The sequence below is a fragment of the Erpetoichthys calabaricus genome, chromosome 2, assembly GCF_900747795.2.
Source record: "Erpetoichthys calabaricus chromosome 2, fErpCal1.3, whole genome shotgun sequence".
Classification (NCBI taxonomy): domain Eukaryota; kingdom Metazoa; phylum Chordata; class Cladistia; order Polypteriformes; family Polypteridae; genus Erpetoichthys; species Erpetoichthys calabaricus.
The window spans coordinates 288,760,013-288,780,268 of NC_041395.2; the positions used below are offsets into that span (position 1 = coordinate 288,760,013).

A 20,256-nucleotide genomic window follows, 5' to 3' on the forward strand; every position below is an offset into this window, starting at 1 on the left:
ACAAGTCTGCAGCTACACAGCTTCATATGCAGCAAGTTGCACTGCACTGTGTGTTTTCACACCTTTCTCTCATGGCCAGAATTAAGTTTTTCATTAATTTGTGCAATAGCAGATCCTCTGTGGGATGGAACCAGGACCTTTATTCCACACACGAATCAATGAGCCTTGGCCATGAGCCTTGATACCAACTATTGGTTCCCTTCCTTGGATGACTGCATACCAGGAATACATCACAAGATCTGCCAGATGTTTTGACCCAGTCGACTAGCCATCACAATTTGGCTCATGTAAAAGTCGCTCACATCCTTACACTTGTTAATTTTTCCTACTTCCAACACATCATTTTCAAGAATCAATTGCTCACTTACTAATATATCATACGCCTTGACAGGTTCAATTGTAACAAGATAATCAATGTCATTCACTTCACCTGTCAGTGGTTGTAATGTTGAGGCTGATCAGTGCACATCACAATGTGTACAACAGAATCAAGAAAGGTTATAATTAAGCTATATAACACACTAGTGAGGAATGTCCAGGAGTACTGTGTACAATATTGGTTTCTGTAACACAAAAAGGATGTAGAAGCACTAGTGAAAGTTCAAAGATGAGCAATTAGCCTGATTTCAGGACTGAGACATAAGAGCTATAAGTAAAAATAAAACTAATTTTAAGAAAACAGAGATTAAGAGGTAGTATGGTTAAAGTATTTAAACTTTTAAAGGGAATTAGTACAGTGGATTAGTCCTTAGATGGATTATCAAATAGTGAGGTGGAAGTGCAGGTGGAGGTGAAGAGTATTACTACAGGAATGATCAAAAAATGACTTATTTTTTTGGAGAAAATGGTAAATAGGATTAGTGAGTTTGTTGGGCTGAATGTCATGTTTTCATTAGGACTGTTGTGATTTTCTAATGATAAGGGTGGCAGATTATCTCTGTCACAGAATATCAACAGACGCTATGACATATCTTAAACATTTTTCATGCCGAATACAGCAACCTTCTGGCTTAGTTCTCACATACAAAGATCTAGAAAATATCTGGGAACTATACTAAATCTTCACCTGGGAAGCTTCCAGATCAAGTTTCCTGGGATTCTTCCCTCAGTTTTGCTCAATACACACCCTCAATTTACCAGTAAATTCTTTGGACAGCCTTCATTTGTGAAAGAGATGCAAACATGATTATACAAAAACTATATAAACCCATATTCCCCCTAAATTTACCTTACTGATATTTAAAACTTCATTGAGGTCAGTCTTCTTTCCCAGTTGTAAAACGGACCATAATGCGGAGTCATTCTTACAGTCACTAAAATAAGCACATATTGAAAAGTTACAATTATCTCAGCTACACCTTTTGTTCACATTTAACAAAAAAGCCAAATCTAAACATTAGACATCATGCAAATAAACTTCAGTTTCATAAAGTTGTGCTCTGGTTTCTAGGCTATAAACCCTCAAAAATATTCTTAAAATGCACTGGCAGTGTTAAGTTAAACTGGGAAATAACAGATGATGACAATGAACAAGAGTTTTCTGTAAATATTACAAAAATAAAAATGTTCTAAAAGTTCTCAGATACTCAAATGTTTTAAACATAGGCACTACAGATTATTTTAATACCATCTAGAAATAAAGCTATACTTATCAACATTCAAATTAGATGTTGTGATTTAGAACAGTTTCATATTTAATTAACTTAATATGCAGTTATGTGTGTATGGTTGACAACCTATAATTGTTTTTACTGAAGGGAACTCCTAAAATCTGGTCATTTTAAACACATGCTGGATTATTTTCTGATACACGAAGTGCAACATAAAACAGGCAAAAATATCTAAATTTATAAATAAAAGCATTCTCTTATGCTACCCTGAGAAAATACCCTGTTTTTCAATTGCTACAATTGAGAATACTGGAAACCTTAATAATTTCTTGGACAGGTCAAAAGTTTACTGTTTTCACAACTAATATTTCATCCACATTTATGTTCAAATCTGATTTTAGTCTTAATAAGTAAGATTAATTACTAAAAAAGATACAATTTTTAACCTCTGTAGTGCTTAAAGTAAAACCAGAATAATTATGTAAAAACGTTGACAGAAGTATGGCTTTCCATTAAGTGAGAGTACAAGTATGACCTGATGCCAATATTGTTCAATGGTCATATATATACAGGTTGACAAATGTCAAGGCTCTGAGTTGATATTTAAAAGCTCCCTTTCCACTGCATCAAGATCACTTTCATTCACAATTTTGTGTTGAAAGTCTTCAGTTGTCATTAGAACGGTTTTGCAAGAGAATCAGCATATTCTCCTTAACATTTCATGGAATTAATGTGCAAAAGTACTGGATTTGTAAGCAATTTGCTTTACTTTGTACACTTGTGTGCCTTTTCAAACTGTGCACTGTGAAAGTTATACAAAATAAAGTATGATAAATTGTCTGTTAGACGACAGTTAACACTGAGAACCTGAATAATGAAAGAGTGCTTTTCATCAAGAATTATTATTATTATTATTATTATATTATTTTATCAGCAATATTTCACTTTCTCAAAAGCAACGTACCAGATGTCTTAATCAGTAGGTTACCACGTAAGTGCATTTGTTAGTAATAATGGTGGAAACTGACAAGTGCATTTAGCAATTTATCTGTTCTGTCCAAAGAAATACCATGGCTTTAACTTTTGTTTTGATGCCAGTCTCTAGCATACATTTTTCAAGTTAATCAGCTTCACAACACTAAAGGAAGTACTGTCGAAAAGGTAAGTATATTTAAGTTGTGATCTGCTAGGTTGGCTACTTTGAGCAGCTGTTTAAAGTTGATCCTCCAGCTAGGACATTTGATATCTCTGGGTCCACGGTTCTTGAGACTGATCCTCCAACTAGCTGTAAACCACCCAAACTCACCTACCAGTGACCGCAGCAGTCTGGTTTTATGCCTAAGAAGTCAATTAACTGCATCCTGGCACTAAAGGTCCTCAAGGAGCACAATCGCAAATATTGGCAGAGTTTCTTTGAAGCCTTTGTTGATTTTCATAAAGCGTTTGACTCAGTTGATCGAGCTGCCCTGTGGGAATTCCTGAGATTTTGCCGAATGGCCGGCCTGAACACTGGTACTGTGAGTGCTTTGCAGAGTGGAGACAGAACCTCTACATTTTTCCAAATTGATTCTGGGTTTCGTCAGGAGTGTGTTCCTGTTCCTACTCTGTCCAATGCTTGCATAGACTGGGTGTTGGGGAAGGTTGTGGGGTCCAGTGGCTGTGGGCCATCTGTTGGTGAAGAAAGATTCACTGATCTTGATATTGCTGACGATGCTGTGATCTGCAGCGAGTCAATGGAGGCTCTGACTGGGGCTCTCGAGGGACTGAGCGAAGAGTCTGAGTGTCTGGACTTGTAAGTGTCCTGGATAAAAAACCAAGATCCAGACCTTAATTGACCTCTTGGGCACAGCCATCAGCAGTGTGTCTGTCTGCGGAGAGAGTGTCGACCTTGTCAAGAGGTTTACTTACTTTGGCAGTGACATTCATGTCTCTGGTGACTCTTCCTATGAAGTCAGTAGACGGATTGGGAGAATATGGGGGATCATTAGATCGCTGGAAAGGGGTGTATGGCGCACCTGATATCTATGTAAAAGGACGAAGGTCCAAGTCTTTAGAGTTCCGGTGCTTCCTGTGTTTGCTATATGGTTGTGAAACATGGATGCTATTCAGTGACCTGAGGCTAGGCTGGACTCCTTCGGTACTGTTTCTCCTCAGAGAATACTTGGGTACCGCTGGTTTAACTTATGTCAAATGAGCGGTTGGTTGCTCATAGAGTTCCGAATGAGGCACATTACCTGCATTGTGAGGGACCATCAGTTACAGCACTATGGCCATATGGCACAATTCCCCGAAGGTGATCTGGCTCACAGGATCCTCATTGTTGAGGGTCTGAGCAGCTAGACCAGGCCAAGGGGATACCCACGTAACACCTGGCTGCAACAGAGAGATGTTCATTTCCGGAGGGTGGGGCTGAACCACATGTCTACCTGGTGGGTTGCCAACCAGGATCCCGAGCTCTTTCATCGTGTGGTGTGTGCAGCAATGCACTGTACCAGTTCATGCTCCCCAACCTGACCTGACTTGGCTTGGTTACAGCATTGTTGGCTTGTCTTGTGTTATGCTTCCAGCATGCTTCTTCTTCTGATGTTCATGTACTGAGCTAGTACTATTGTGGAACATCATCTGGCTTTACATAATTAACAAACAGACAACCACTTTCTCAGATTTTCAAGTGAAATTTGTCTGATAATTTGGAAGACCCTTCTCCTGCTGAATGTGGTGAAGCTTTTGAGACTGGCACCATGATTAGCCTACTCAAAAATGGCACACAATGTGGGAGAGGCAGGGACAACTAGTCAATTAAAAAATACAATTCAACTAAACTTTTTAGTCGATTAGTCAATTACATCAATTTATCACAGCTGCCCTAAACACTGCAAAAGACCAATTACTGTACTTGTTGACATGGATGAGTTCAAATCTCTGTATGAGCACTTCAACACAAAATCAATATGTTATAATCTGGTTTGTTTTAACACTTTTTGTGTATTTTAACTTTGTTTCTTTGGAATATTTCATATAGATTATGGGGTTTTGCATGATGAAGAACCCATTTCTATAACTTAATTTTAGCGTCAATTTTGTTTTCTAATGTTTACAATTATTTTACTTATCTCTGCAAAGCTATTTTGTTTTGCATGGGTGTCATCATTTTGTTTTTATTACTGTGTTGCATAGTACAAATGACAAGTAGGGGCACAGTGCGTTATGTCACCATTCGTGCACGGTGCATGATGTCACCATTGTGACAATATAAAGTTCTTGATCTCTTGCTTTTGAAAATCTGACTATAGGCTAGTGTTTGGGCTATGATGACTAAGTTTACAGAAATCCCAGTAACAAAATAAGGCATGTTTTTTCTTACTACAGTACATTTTACCTCATCATCTCTTATTAAATTGTTTCTCTCCTTCTCTTGACAGAACACTTGATTTAATTGTAATTTTTTTACTAAATACAGTGTAAAAAAGAGCACAAAAAGTAAACAGCGAAGTATACAATACTTTGGATTTTACAGGAAATACACTACACTATAGCAATGAAAGACTGTAACCTAGTCCTAGGATAAAGACACAGCAGCTGAAACTGGAAAAAACCAGGCAAGAGCAAAACTGTATGCATGGGAAAGTACTAGGGAACACAACACCCAAATCTTGTGACTGGTGATGTTATAAGGATGACCAAGAACATTTAAGAGATTTAAAAGTTTAAGATTTAAAAGTGCTTTGTAGCATTTGTGTCCAAAAGCACAGCTACAACATTACACACTGGACTTATATAAAAACAGCTACTGCCCAAAAACATACTTTATTTTTTATACATGCAACATTTTCTACATAGCTATACATTCATTTTCAAGCCCACTTAACCCCCTTAAGAGTCGCAATGACTGGAGCCTACACAACATTGGCTAAAGGGCAGAATATTAAACCCTGTAAAAACAACAAAGGAAAAGGAACCCCATTAACCAAAAAAATATTTAAATATTTGTGGAGGCATTTATTTTGGTATTTGCCTTGCTCAAGCAATAACTCTGGCTTGCATATTCTTGCATTTATTTTTAAAATCCATGGTCGACTGTTTATGGCAGTGTTTCTTAAACTAAAGATTGCGACCCGAACTGGGCCACAGGCATATTTGTGATGGGTCACTGCATGATTCTGTGGCGAGTGATATACCATCCTACATTTAGCATACAGAAAATGCGCTTTTATGTTATGAAAATACAACACATATTTTCCCCTTGACACTACCACCCCTCTCTCAAGCCTAGAAAATAATCAACTGCGATGGCTAACAAGGGATACAGATAAGAAAGGGAGACGTACAAGAAAGGGTGGGAGAGGAGTGACAAAGAAAAGGTTGTGAGGTCAAGGATCCAAGACTAAACAAAAATAATGGGTGTAGCCCAGGATGTGTTGATTTCTGGGGTGTTGTGGTACCTGAGTGATAAAAGGTGGAGACACATTGTGGCAGGTGGCCAGGTGTGGTCATCAGCCGCCTGCCTATTTAAGGGGCCACCGCCCTGCAATCAAGGCTGGAGTCGGGTGAGGAGGTGGACGAGGTCGGAGAGGAGGCGGCGAGGAGTGGCCTGACGTATGTGTGAAAGAGAGAAGAAAGAGAAAGAGAGGTGGCTTACTGAAGCCTGGACTTTGGGGAGACTGTGGGGGTTTGTTGGTGGCGGTTCACGTAAGACTTTATATTATATTAGTGTAAATAAACATGTGGTGATGGTTGAAAATGTGTCTGCCTGTGTGTGTCCAGGCGGTACCATTTCACAACATATAGTGCTACTGCCGTATTTTCCCCCAAATGTAGTTTCAGTGGCCATGAACAACTTGCCAGTGCCTCATCACATGGTATTCACCATTAGAGCATACATTGAATGTAAATCGGTAACAGAGAATCAGAGAAGATTCTGCATTAAGTTTCTGGTGTCTCAACCAGGAAGAACTGCTTCTCGTAACACTATTTTTAAGTTTTCTGATAAATCTTAATCTATGGGTAATGTGAAGAGCATGTTTGTTGGACTCATTGAGAACACCAGAACATACCAAAATGGTGAGACAGGCTGTGAAGCCCTCAACATTCACCACAGCATCAGTCAGTAGCATTAAACATTTCAAACTGGACCATTTAATGTATTATCACAATTTAATCTCACACCTATATAAAATAAGAACAGCACATACAATTTTTAGGAATAAGTTTAGTTATGCAACTCAACTTTTGTACTCAGTTTTCTAAATTGTTAAATGAAATCCAGGATGAAGAACTATTTGAGAACTTATTTGGAAAAATGTATCATTATTGGTGGAGCTCATTTGAAAAAATGGAATCAAAGACAAAACAGACAAACAGAAATCAGCATACTGCCCAGTGTGAGGGATCAGCTGTTCAGACTACTGTACTGCCTCATAATGTATTTTTATAAAAGTGATTACAGGTGTGGGAAATTATAAACATTAATTAATATATATAACATAATAATTTTTTCTTTGAATAAAAGCCATTTGTACATTTAATATTTAGGCCTTCAGTACAAATATAAATAAAAAATGACAATAATCAAAACTAAATAAAAAGACTTACTTATAAATCTGTGAAATCTCCACATTTGTGTCTAAACCCAACATTTGAGAGATGTTGAAATCAGGAATAACACCAGGAGTATCAATCAACTGCAAATTAAAGAAATAAAAAAGATGCTATAGAATTTACCAACAGTATAAAGATAAATAAACTTTCAAGACCATAACATGTATGCTACTTGTAAATTAAGCAAATGTTCATGGATAAGGATCAGAATGCTTCTGTACACATTATTTTGAAATACTGGCAGCACCTGAGACTGTCTGGATAGGATCTCTGTGTTGTATGTGTGTATCTGTGTGTATGTGTGTATTTGTTAAGCTTCAAGGGCGGGAGTAGGTGAACCCAATAAATATTCCTGGGAAGCCTCACAGATTTCATGATAATACAAGCACTCTATTTGCTATCACATAATTCCTGGACATGCGACATAACATTACCTTGCCAAACAAATAAATGATAGTAGTACCTATACTCCATTTATCCATATAAATTCTATAAGACCTTAGTGTCATTAGGTAACCTTCAGAATAGGGATATTTTCACATGTGTGTGCTTTCTTTAACTTTGATTTTTGGTTAAGTGCATTAGCCTTTGGTTGCTTGATAATCTGACTTTTAAGCGCTACCTTGCTTTCTGGGGAGAACATAAAATTGGACCAGATTAAAATGAGCAACACCAAGATTACATTTTTTCTGAGATTAGGCTAGTGAAGTAAGAATTAAAACCTTTGCAAAAGAATTGAATGACAAAATTGATCCAATCCAGAAAATCGTTTTAGAATTTAGCACACTTCAACAGAGGGCAGAAGCTTTGACTAACCACATTCTTCAGGCTAGTGATGTGGGTGGGGAACCAATTTTTTGAGATTTAAGGAATGCAAAGGATTTTTAAATCAGTACCATCTGGTGTTTGACCAGCAACATCAGGTACAAATTTACAGATTGTTCTCAGTTTACTTTTAGCAGTAGTAGTATTGTCAAGGGAGTATAGTGAATTTCTTACTTGTGTGTGACCAATATACAACACTTTTAAAATCTGCTTATTAGATAATAAGCATCTGGAATTGGGCTTCTGTGATTCAAACTACCTATCTGTTACTACCTTGAGGCTTTTTTTTTTTAAATAATTCAGGTTTTAAATCAGCCTGAGAGGAGAGGTGTAGCAATTAACAGGATGATGGAATGTAGGCAAGGCAATAAATTCATTGTGACTTTTAAAAGTAATGCTGCAGACTGGAATTGGACAAATCAACTTTGTTTTTTTAAGTTTAAAATAGACAATTTCTGAATAATTAAAGATATGGTAGCTAGTTAGCCCCTACTTCTAATTCTAAGGACAATTATCAGCATAAATGAATAGTGAAGACACACTTTAGAAAAACTTTGCTTTGCTAAAGACACAGAAAAGCAGTGTGTTTCAGTGGTAGTGCTGCTGACACAACAAGGAGACCAGAGTTCATGTCCTAGGTCCTCCTTGCATGCAGTTTGCATGGATTTCCTCCAGGTGCTCCGGTTTCCTTCCACAGTCAAAAGACATGCAGGTTAGGTGGATTTGCAGTGCTAAATAGTGTTTCTGTGTGCCTGTGTGTTCATCCTGTGATGGACTGGTGCCCTGTCCATGAATTGAGAAGGCTCCAGCTTCCTTGAGACCCTGCTCAGCAAAAAGCAGGATTAGAAAATTGATGGATTAAAGGAATAGTGTCATGGGGATCTAATTGTTTCTCGTAAAGTGGTACAATTGACACTTAGGAAATATGTTTTTGCAAATATTGAGAACTGTGAATTTCACAGATTCTCTGTAATATTTTGAGATATGAAACCTTGAGATAGGACAGCATGACTACAGCATGACATGGTCCAACCTGAAGAGAGGCATCAGAAAGGCTAAGAGGGACTACAGGAAAAGGATTGAGAAGCACCTGGACAGTAATAACAGCAGGCAGGTTTGGCAGGGAGTCCAGCACTTCACCAACTACAGGACCAGCCAAGGAGCTGCTGAAGGTGACGCCTCAATGGCAGAAGAGCTGAACCACTTCTTTGGTCACTTTGAGATGGAACTACCAGAGGCAGCTGTTACACACGCAGCAGCAACACACAACAACATCACCCCCTCCCTTAGGGTGGAGGAACACGAGGTGAGACGCTCGTTCCAGGCTGTCAATCCAGGAAGGCAGCAGGTCCCAACAGTGTCCCTGGACGTGTGTTGAGGAGCTGTGCAGAGCAGCTGGCTGGGGTCTTTACAAAGATCTTTAACCTGTCACTGTCCCAGGCCTCAGTTCCTCCCTGTCTGAAATCCTCCATCTTACTCCCTATACCAAACAAATCACCCATAACCTGCCTGAAAGACTATCGGCCAGTAGCGCTCACCCCAGTGTTGATGAAGTGTTTTGAGAGACTGGTCCGGAGTCATATCTTGTCCTTCATCCCTCCAACCTTTGATGCACACCAATTTGCTTACAGGGCTGACAGGTCTACTGAGGATGCTGTTGCTGCTGCTCTCCATGCTACCCTGTCCCATCTGGCGCACCAGGGTAGCTACGCACATCTCCTCTTTATTGATTTTAGCTCTGCTTTTAACACCATCCTCCATCACAGATTGGTGTGCAAGCTTCTAGCCCTGGGACTCCCATATTCCACCTGTATATGGATTAAAGACTTCCTGACAGACTGCACACAAAGGCTTAGGGTGGGCCCTCACATCTCCTCGGCCATCAGCATCAGCACCGGCTCTCCTCTGGGCTGTGTGCTGAGCCCCCTGCTCTTCACGCTGTATACACATGATTGCTCCCCTGCCCACCATAGCAACACCATCATCAAATCTGCAGACAACACCACTGTGGTGGGGCTTATCTCTGGGGAGGATGAATCCGCCTACAGGGACGAAGTGGAGCAGCTGACAGCATGGTGCACTGACAACAACCTGCTCCTGAACACAATTCAGACCAAGGAGCTTGTTGTGGACTTCAGGAAAAAGAAAACGTACATCGAACCACTCTACATCGGAAGGGACTGTGCGGAGAGGGTGTCAGTCTTCCGCTTCCTGGGAGTCCACATCATGGGAGACCTGTCCTGGGGTGTGAACACAGCTTAGCTGGCAAAGAAGGCTCAGCAGAGACTTTATTTCCTGAGAGTCCTCAGGAAAAATAACATCCCCCAAAAACTACTGGTGTCCTTTTATCACTGCTCTATTGAGAGAATCCTGCGCTACTGCCTCTGTGTGTAGTCTTTCAGCTGCTCAACAGCGCAGATGAAAACTCTTCAGCAGATCGTAAAGACTGCACAGCATCTCATCGGCTGCTCTTTACCCTCTCTGGATGAACTGCACAGCTCTCGCTGCCTCAGGAAAGCAGAAAATATCTTAAAAGACTCCTCACACCCCACTCATGACATGTTCCAACTGTTGCCATCAGGCAAAAGATATAGAAACATCAAAACAAAGACTAATAGACTTAATAGACTGAATAACAGTTTCTACCCTGTTGCTATTTGGGCACTGAATTGACACCTAATCAACTCCAATGCAGCAGTGCAATAGATGACATCTTGTGCAATAGTGTTCATGTGCAATTAAGGTCTTATGTTCAATGTTTGTGTTCTACCTTATTTCTTCTTATCCTTTCTTATCCTTTTTTTAATTATATTTATTTATATTTTGACACCACAGGAACTGCACCTAATTTCATTGTATTTGTTACAATGACAATAAAGATATTCTGATTCTGAAGTATGAATAAGTCTAAAGTTCAGACCATTTTTAAGTTGAAAACCCCAGCAAATCTAAAACACTTTGAAGTTGTTTCAAAATATTACAGGCATTTCATTAAAAATGTCATTGCAGTTATTTCTCCCATAACCTCCCTTACCAAGAAACGTTTCCATAAATTTCTTTGGACTCAAGTGCCACAATGGGTTTCTGACCATCTTTACAGCAGCTCATACTTTACATCATCTATATGTGAGTCTTCCATTTGAAGTAGAAGTAGACACAGCTGGTGTCAATGTTGGCGCTATACTCTTTCAAGGCTTCCTAAATACTTGGAAGTTAAACTTCTTTGCCTTTTACCCAAGGACATTTACATAACTAAACACAATTGCAATGTGGGCATTAATAAACATCTTGGTATTAAGTTATGAGGCGTGGCACCTCTGGCTAATGAGTGCTGAATGTTGATTAGTAATTTTTAGTGATAAAACTTTCAAGCACTGTACTTAAAACTCAGCCTGAACAACGAACATTAGGCAGGGGACCACCTGCCTCTTTCCATGTCTATTTGTACAGAAAGAGAATTTATTCCAGCAGGGATATCAGTCTCTGCCTGCCATCCATTACAAAATACATACTGTACATACTCACACAATCACTTACTTGGTACTGGCAATTAAAAACTGCTTAAATTTAAATATACCTGCACTTGTAGGTTTTAATCATTTTAAATCACTAACTGCACTACAGCTTTTTTACTGTTGAAGTATACATTTACTATGTTTATACAAGCTTGTTTTTTTCTTCAGTGTATCAGCTAGACATTCATAATTATAGAGGTGTAATTATAAATATGGATTACCATTTTAATTGTGCTATACTCATTTCTTACCAAAACTTATACTGTAACATGTCTAATTGCACAGTATTCCAGTCATCTCTTTGTCTCTTGTAAAACAATCTTGACTTGCTTTGTTTATACTAAAGGAAGTTCACTGAAAAGAAATTACAGTACAGTAATACCTCAAGTAATGAAGCACTGAAACTAAATTAAGCCTAGAAAAGCAGGGGCTGCAAAGATTGTTTTTTTTTGATCAGCCAATTTACTGATCACTGATCCAAGATTTTTCAGTGTAAATCATCCAACTTAGAATGACCAGATCATCTCTAACTTCCAGCTACAGTATTCCACATGGTAATACGGCAGCAAGATCTAAAAAAAATAACCACAGAATGGCAGTGGGGAGACTTAAAAATATTGTAATATCAAAACAATGATACCAACAAACAAGAAAATAAAATTTTAAGTAAAAGCAAATCATAGCATAGCCCCCTGGCGTTGCTGGTGGAGCCTTTGCAGCACGAACTGCTTTCTGCCAACCCCTGTTTTGGCTGCCGCCACACTGCGCAGCCAGACCGTCCGAGGTCAGCACACCACCTGTCTTCCTTCGTGCTCACTCAGTCGCTCCTCAGATCCATTAGGAGGTCTTACATTTTGCTCGCCCCACTCTACACGCTTAGTCAGTGGGGTGAACCAGCCCCTAGATCGCCTCAGCCTGCTCACGGAGGCCCAGCTCGTGCTGCCTTCTCCTTCCTGGTGTCTGGATCGTCTCCCATGACTGCCTTTTCCCTTCTTTAACCTCCTTGTATTCAATCTTTTCTTTTTTCCTTCCCCCTATCCTTCCAGCCCATAAATATATGTCTCCGTGGGTGCAGCACCTTATTCTCACGCTGCAGTAAGCCGATGAAGCAATTGACAACGATCGGGTGCGACTCGCCCCAATCACCTCATCAACTCCCTGCGGTCGTGCAATCGCGCCCACGGAGACAGACACGGCAAACTGGATTTACAAACTGACCTTTTTTTTTTTTTGAAGCCGTGGACCCACTAAACCACAAATAGAATTATAAATGCAAGTTGCAGTTTTATTATTTATGTATATAGCTGAGCTTGAAGCAAGGTCCATATTAATGCAATTTGCCTTAATGACGGTTCAGTTGGTAAAGATGTCATCACCAAGTTGCACTTGTTTTATTTTATTTTGGTGAATACTGTGTAATGTACCTGGGCTTGAAGTTTAGAAGTAATAGTATTATTACTGGAAGTTGCACTATTATTTATTTTATTGTTATTATTTATTAGTTTAAATATTATGCAGTTTAATGATGGTAAAGTTGTTTAAAAAGTCACTTTAACGTGTCAGTGCACAGAGATTGTTAACATTAACAAAGTGTAGTTCTCTACCTCTGGATATTTTACTAAGTCTAAATGCCTCTTTGGATGGTTGACAATTTGTTGTCAAAATTTTAGTTTAAGTTGTTTTCAAAATTTGTTCAATACAAAGGTTCTATATTTTGACAGCAACTGTCATACAATGTGATTCCTTCTCTTCATTAGTGCCCCCCTCCTTGAAAACTATCACTTTATGGGGCCATGCAAACCTGTATTAATACTTGTGTGCACATTAAAATTTTTTTTGTACAATGTACAATTCTCATGACAGTGGAATAGGTTATTCTTAGCCAGTCTACTGCAGTAATTGCACTGGAAAATGTGGTTAACTCATGCATGGGAAAAAAATACCGTCGAATACCGTGAAACCAGTACAATTTTGAAAAATACCGTGATATAGCATTTTGGCTATACCACCCAGCACTACACGCAGGCATTAGCTTTTCTTGCTCATGTTGTTTGACTCCATTTTCAATTCTTTTCTTTGGAAATATTGTAAGTCTTGATGACCTTTTGACCTTTTCATAATATTTTAGTTTTGGACGTTTTTGCCCCTGAGTTGATTGGATTAATCTGGGTTACAGTTCCTGTCTTGAAATGTTTTAATCATTTTTTAATGTAGTTGATTTGGATATGTTTTGCTATCTTTGTTTTATTTTTACTTAATAAAATAAATCAAAGAATAATTTTGTTTTTTTGGGCCAGATGTTTTTGCAGTTCTCCTCTGTCCCCTTATGTGCTTTTGTGGTCTGCCTTTGTCCAAACTGAACAATAATGTATGGAAGTTCTCTGTGTAACAATAAAATGAACAATGATAGTATTGTAGAGAAATATAATTCTCATTGTCTACACCATTTCATCTTTTTATATACTTTCCTCATTAACTAATCTAGATCTCTACTTTAATCATCAAAACTGTGATTACTTGAAGTTCTGTTGTTTATAAAAAAAAGTCAACTTGAAAAAGTCATACTGGAATTTGTAAAAATGCAAAATATATGTATATTGGAAACAGAAGTGTGTAATTATTTAACACAATGTCCTTTATCTATTTAGTAAATCTAGAGCAATACTTATAGAAAAGAAAATCACTAGCAAAACTACACTATAAAGCAGCACTAGATGATTTTTACCAGAAATTCCAAGATTTCCGTGTTAAAAACAGTAAAGTTACCTGAAGAAGTTCATTGTTCTCCCAAGGTCTGCATATCAATGTGTAAGCACTTCCTCCCAAAAGAAACAGGATCAGTACAATCACCATAAGAAGCCAGGAGTAAAGAAAACTTAAACCAGCACCTCTGCAATGCACAAACAAGTACCAGGGTGTTCAGTTGAAAACTAATACCATTGCTAACAGGTAAACAGGATGTTAACAGTACAATACATGAATGAAATAAACCACCATATAAAATGACAAAATTCTCAAGGTCATAGGAGGCAAAAAAATCATGGCAGCATGTGACCTTGAGAATGTTATGTTGGAAAACCAACAGTAAAACCAACACAGACATGGGATGCACAGAAGAGTTACTATGCCAGGATTTAAACCCAGAATACTGGATCCATAATAAAAACCATTATAGTGTAAAGCATAAAAAAATTCACTGTGTCAGAATTTACACCCAGAATGCTAGATTTGTAATGTAAATCAGTTACATTGCAAAGTATCAACTCAAAAGCTTTAAATGATCACACTATGAGAGAAGTTTACATTTAGACCTTTTAAACATTAGAACGTATTTACACTACTTTGCAAAATATTCAAACCCTTCAAATATCTGGGGAAATGTGTAACCCAGCATGTTCCTGTAATGACCAGCACACAGAAGGCCACAGAAGGTTGGCAGGAGGTTGGAACAACAGAGATTAGAGACAACAAAGATGATTACAGGTTAGGGGATGCTACCTTTTAAAATGTTAATACTGACAGAAATTATTTGTTGTCATCCAGTTAATGATATAGCAGCACTACATCCCAGAAAGTCAAGGAGTATATTATCCATTAAAGCAAACCAATAAGAACACTGTCTTTTAAAGATTCTGGTAAGCATAGTAAAACCCAAAAAGGTTTTAGCATGAAGTGACACAGACAGAAGTTGAACGAAGGGTCAGTAGCCCTTTGTACTTAAAGTTAAGAGTATTGTTAAAGGCTAATTGGTAGGGGGCAGGATAGTGGAAAAGTGAATGCTTTGTAAAATTTGGAGGAGGGAATTTTGGGTAAGCAATACCACAAAAACACAGATTTGTAAAACACATTCAGGGATACAAAGAGCGATAAAAGTGTTTGTTTCTCTTTTTGTTTTTTACTTTGCAGTTTTTCCTTTGCACTCATCTCTCTTTTAACCTTATTTAGCAGACCATTTTTGAAAATATTTGACTGATTTTGCATTATTATGGGTTGTCATGAGAATGCTCCTTAGGCTCAAAACTATATCAATATTTGGATCTCTCTCTCTGAGCACTTAATCAAAAATGTTAACCAGCATCACTCACTATAGACATGGTTTAGAAAAAGACATCTACAAAAATTCATCAACTGAACAAGTAAAAGATGTGCAAGAGAAACCACTGAAGCACCAATAATTACATCAAAAGACCTACAGATTTCTGTCACAGAGAGTGGAGTTAAAATACAACAGCCAATACTTGTGGAATTCTGCAGAACTTTGGTCTGAATGGGAAAGTCAGCCAAGAAAGAAAACGTTACTTAAAAAGAAACATCTGGAGTTTACCACAAAGCGTGACAGTGAAACAGGTACAATTGTGCAAAAGGTGCTGGGTTCAAATGAGAACATATGCTTTCTGAATAATATTATGTGTGATGCAAAACTAAATCCTGGAAGAAGGAACATTGTGTTACTTCTAAACAACAGGGCCTGTTTGTTCTTTATTTCGCCTTATACAATTTCTTGTATTAGGAATTTGTTAGTTTTCGCATACCCCTTGGGGTCAGAGCGCAGGGTCAGCCATTGTACAGCGCCCCTGGATCAATTACAGGTTAAGGGTCTTGCTCAAGGGCCCAGCAGAGTAGGATCTCTTTTGGTAATGACGGGGATTCGAACCAGCAACCTTCGGGATACCAGCGCAGATCCTTAGCCTCAGAGCCACCACTCCGCCCTGTTGGAGTTAAACAAAATATAAAAGAAGCATCAACCCAGAAAATATGTCTTGCAAGCTTATTTTAGTTTGGCAAAGGACTGCTTTAAAGAGAATTCATACTTCAGCCGAGCAATGATCCCAAATACAAAAGCTTCTATGAAAAGATGAATTTGACTAACCGGTCTAGTCAAATTTCTAACCTGAGCACATCAAGGCAGTGTGGCATGATTGCTAATGGAGTTCCACAGCTACTGACCTGCAAGCTAAAAAGTGCTGTAAGCAAATCTGCTTTGACTTACAGGCAAAAGCTTTCCTAACATGTATGCTAAATGGTAAGACACCAGTTTAAGCACAGTTAAAGCTGTTCTTGCAGCTAAAAAGTGTCTTACCTAAATAATGTGTAGTGTCTGAACACTTTTGCAGGCAATATATTTACTGATTTTTTACTTTAATGTATATGTGGACAAATAACTAAAACTTTCCACTTCAACAAGTGAGTTTGCAATAAAAATATAGACACAGGTAATCAATATTTATATATCATCTGTAGACAGTAGCATTTAAATCCTTTTAAAAGTTATGAATACATTTGCAAGGTATTGTATTAAACCATTTCAATGTCAATGTGAAATATAAAAAATCCTAATTGCCTAATGTTGTTGAGACCTAAGCAAACTTATTTTTGAATTGTTTACATTTGTATCCTTTTTGACATCCTTTTTGACATCTGGCAGTTCATTTAATACAGTTAATACATTTAATACAGTTCATTTAATATTTAAGATTCCTTCTTTATTCTTAATTAATTTGTTTTTATTTAGTGAATACTTACGCCATAAAAAATGTTCCTCCACAGTTGGCAACACTTGTTCGCTCTGTGGGGTCTGCACTGGACTTCATTGTCAATGGTCCCAGAAGGAGTCCCATAATATTGCATAGTACAATCAACAATATTAAACAACTTGCGATGATTCCAATAGTATTGCTAAGGAAACAAGTGCCATACACACAAATTTATTATATAAGAGGCACAGCAGTTTCATTGCATATTTTCCCTAGGTTTACAGTTAAAATGTCTAAAAACATAACTATAATACTATAAATATAAAAGAAAATCATTAAGACACTAACAAATAATGTAATTATGTTTTCTGAACAGGTTTTATTTCATACTTCTAATGCTTTGTTTCTTTGAACAGTGTAAATCTATTTTTATTGAACAGTTTTTACATATGCAAGGCCATGTAACAATAGTTTCATCCTACCTGTAATTGCTTGCCTTGGAAATTACTGGAACGTAGTTGTTCACTTCGATACCAATTTGGGTAATTTCACTAGTTATGTTGGAGATACTGGTCAGTGGGATATTTTGAGATACACTTTGAATTTTCCCTTTAATAGTAGAAAGCTCATTTTGCACACCTAATAGATAACACAAAAATTAAAGGAAATGCAATGCAAAAGCCAGCACTTACTTCAACTTCCACCACAAATGTAAATGTGAGATTTTTAATAATAATTCAATTAAAACTCTGAGAATAATAAACAGTTATCTCTTAGATAAGCCTTTAAACAACCCATTAAGACCCCATCATACTACACAACTTTTCAAGTGATTTACAGTCCAGACTTTTAGAGAGTTGAGGTTAGTCATGGTCGTGCTAACATGATTGCCAATCGTATTCACATTCTAGTCTGTTGCCAATAAGAGACTTGAAGCTAAACAGATTCTCACTGATTTTTCTGCCTTTAGCATTACGTTTCAGGTTTTTACTGCAGCAAACCACCAGGTGAGTTGTGTGTACAGGTATTCCTCATTGGAACAGCAGAGCTAAATGTGCAGGTGGAGAGAGGCACAGCCTAAGCATTGTCAGCAATAACAAAAGAAAGAGGGTCTGATCTCGGACTTTGTTTAATCTTCATTTTAGGAGACATTGCTTTCACCCACCACTACTAGGTATTCAACTGATTACCAGGTTTCTCTCAATCTTCTAATCAGTGTGCAATAAGATGAGCATCAATTACTTATAAGTTGTAAGAATGACTACTCTTTCACTTAATTGTTCTGTTTAACTAAGACTTGGAAAATGATTCAACCTGAGGCAAAGCCATCTGTCCTTCTAAATGTAATATTTTTAGAGACAATGGAAGTTCTGAAAATACAGATCTATCTATCTATCTATCTATCTATCTATCTATCTATCTATCTATCTATCTATCTATCTATCTATCTATCTATCTATCTATTTAATAAACTTAAACTTTGTTAATAATTTGTGGTGCACATGTACTTAACTACAAACCATTTTATGTGCCAAGAGAAACTGTATCTGTCATTCTGGTTGGAGTTTATGTTCTGCCTCTATCAATTGTCACTATTGTAATGCAGCTTTATGAAGGATCATGTCTTAGCTGCCGAGAATAAATACCCGGATTCTACAGTAAATTCTTTGGTGAATTTAAAAATTTCACCTTTGGTACCTATGGTGAAATGTGTTACTGGAGAGTTAACATCTGTGGACCAGTACTATGGCACTACCTCAAATGCTTACTATGCCATTTCACGGGCCCCTTCAGACAACTTTGATCATGCTATGATATTTCTTTACCCTCATATATACAGAAACTGAAATCTGCTAAAAAAAAAAAAGCAGAGAAAAAAACTAAAAAAAAAAAAAAAAAAAACAGTACCTAACTGGACTAGTAACAGTGTAGAGAGACTACAGAATGGCCTGGTCTCTGCTGTCTGGGAGTTACTTGGAAAAGCCTCTCCTGGACTAGATGAGTATACAAATAGTTACTTCTTATATAAGATTTGCTAGGAAAACTGTATTTCACCAAAAAGAATACTCATAAAGAGCTAATAAAGCAACATAGCAACTTAAGAGGAAGCTTACAAAGGTGGAGATAACTCTGTTTAAACATTAACTGGACAAGGCAATAAGGATGTCAAGAGAAGTTATAAGATTAAACTGAAACAGAATTGTTTCCACCAATTATTGACCCTCTGTCTGGATTGCTTTACAAGTAATTAATGGTTAGAAACACAATCCCCCACCATGCTGCAGCCTAATCATCTTTACGTGATCAGGTGAACAAAGTTTCTGTTATAGGTTTGAGGATCCCCCTTCCACTACTCAGGACCCTGAACTATCAGGGGTGTGTTCTGTTTCCGCTCTTTTTCTCTGTCTACAACAATAACTGGACCTCCAGTTTGCCAAATAACTGCTAAAGTTTGCCAAATTACACCACCCTGACTGGCTTGATTATGGATGGGGATAAGGTGCGATATCAGCTGGCTAGTTGGTGCATCCTCAACAATCTCAACTAAAATATTGGGAAAACAGTGAAAATGTTTGTACATTTTAGAAGACATTCTACATTTCCTGCTTCACTAGTTACAAATGTAATGGATATGCTAAGGCTATGGCCTGTCTGGACTGGCAGGTCAGGATATAAAAGCAGCTTGCATACACATAACACTTTGCATTATGCTAATACAAGTTTATACGTATGCAGACTCACATATCCTACAGACACTGTATAGTGTGTGTATTTAATATTTATTGCCCAATCAGAGTATAATTCATAACAGCAGAAATGTCTTGTCAATGTCACAACAACTGCTATAAATTCTATTATATTTATAGCAAGTATACATTGAAGCCTCAAATATTCAGCATAACTGCACTTGTTAAGAAAGAATATAAGCTCTACTTCAGATGAAACATTGGTAATCAAGACAAACCATAGGCTCCTCGCATTTGTTGTGCATTAAGCGCTGTCGAAATGAGATCTTGGCTCAGAGGTACTCAATGCTGTTCACAGTCCTGATGAGATGCCAAGAACAGAAGGATCATGTGATGGACTATTACTTCTGTCTAATCAATTTCTTCAGCTTTTCTACTAAAGACAAAAAATCTATTGAATATCTCAGTCTACTTTCAGCCATGAGACCAGTGCCACATCACAATCACATCTGACAATACCAAATCCACCAAAGACATGGAGTCTAGA

At 37.7% G+C, this 20,256-nt stretch overlaps 1 protein-coding gene across 1 annotated transcript in view; it reads right to left on the minus strand.

Moving 5' to 3' along the window:
* prom2 (prominin 2) overlaps positions 1-20,256 on the minus strand; it is a 170,540-nt gene that overhangs the window by 55,765 nt on the left and 94,519 nt on the right. Inside the window, exons 11-15 of the mRNA XM_028795719.2 lie at positions 17,505-17,661; positions 17,072-17,224; positions 14,315-14,438; positions 7,203-7,291; positions 1,229-1,313 (exon numbers count right to left, since the gene is read on the minus strand). Of these exons, the coding sequence (XP_028651552.2) occupies positions 1,229-1,313; positions 7,203-7,291; positions 14,315-14,438; positions 17,072-17,224; positions 17,505-17,661 (608 nt within the window). The remainder of the gene's footprint in view (positions 1-1,228; positions 1,314-7,202; positions 7,292-14,314; positions 14,439-17,071; positions 17,225-17,504; positions 17,662-20,256) is intronic.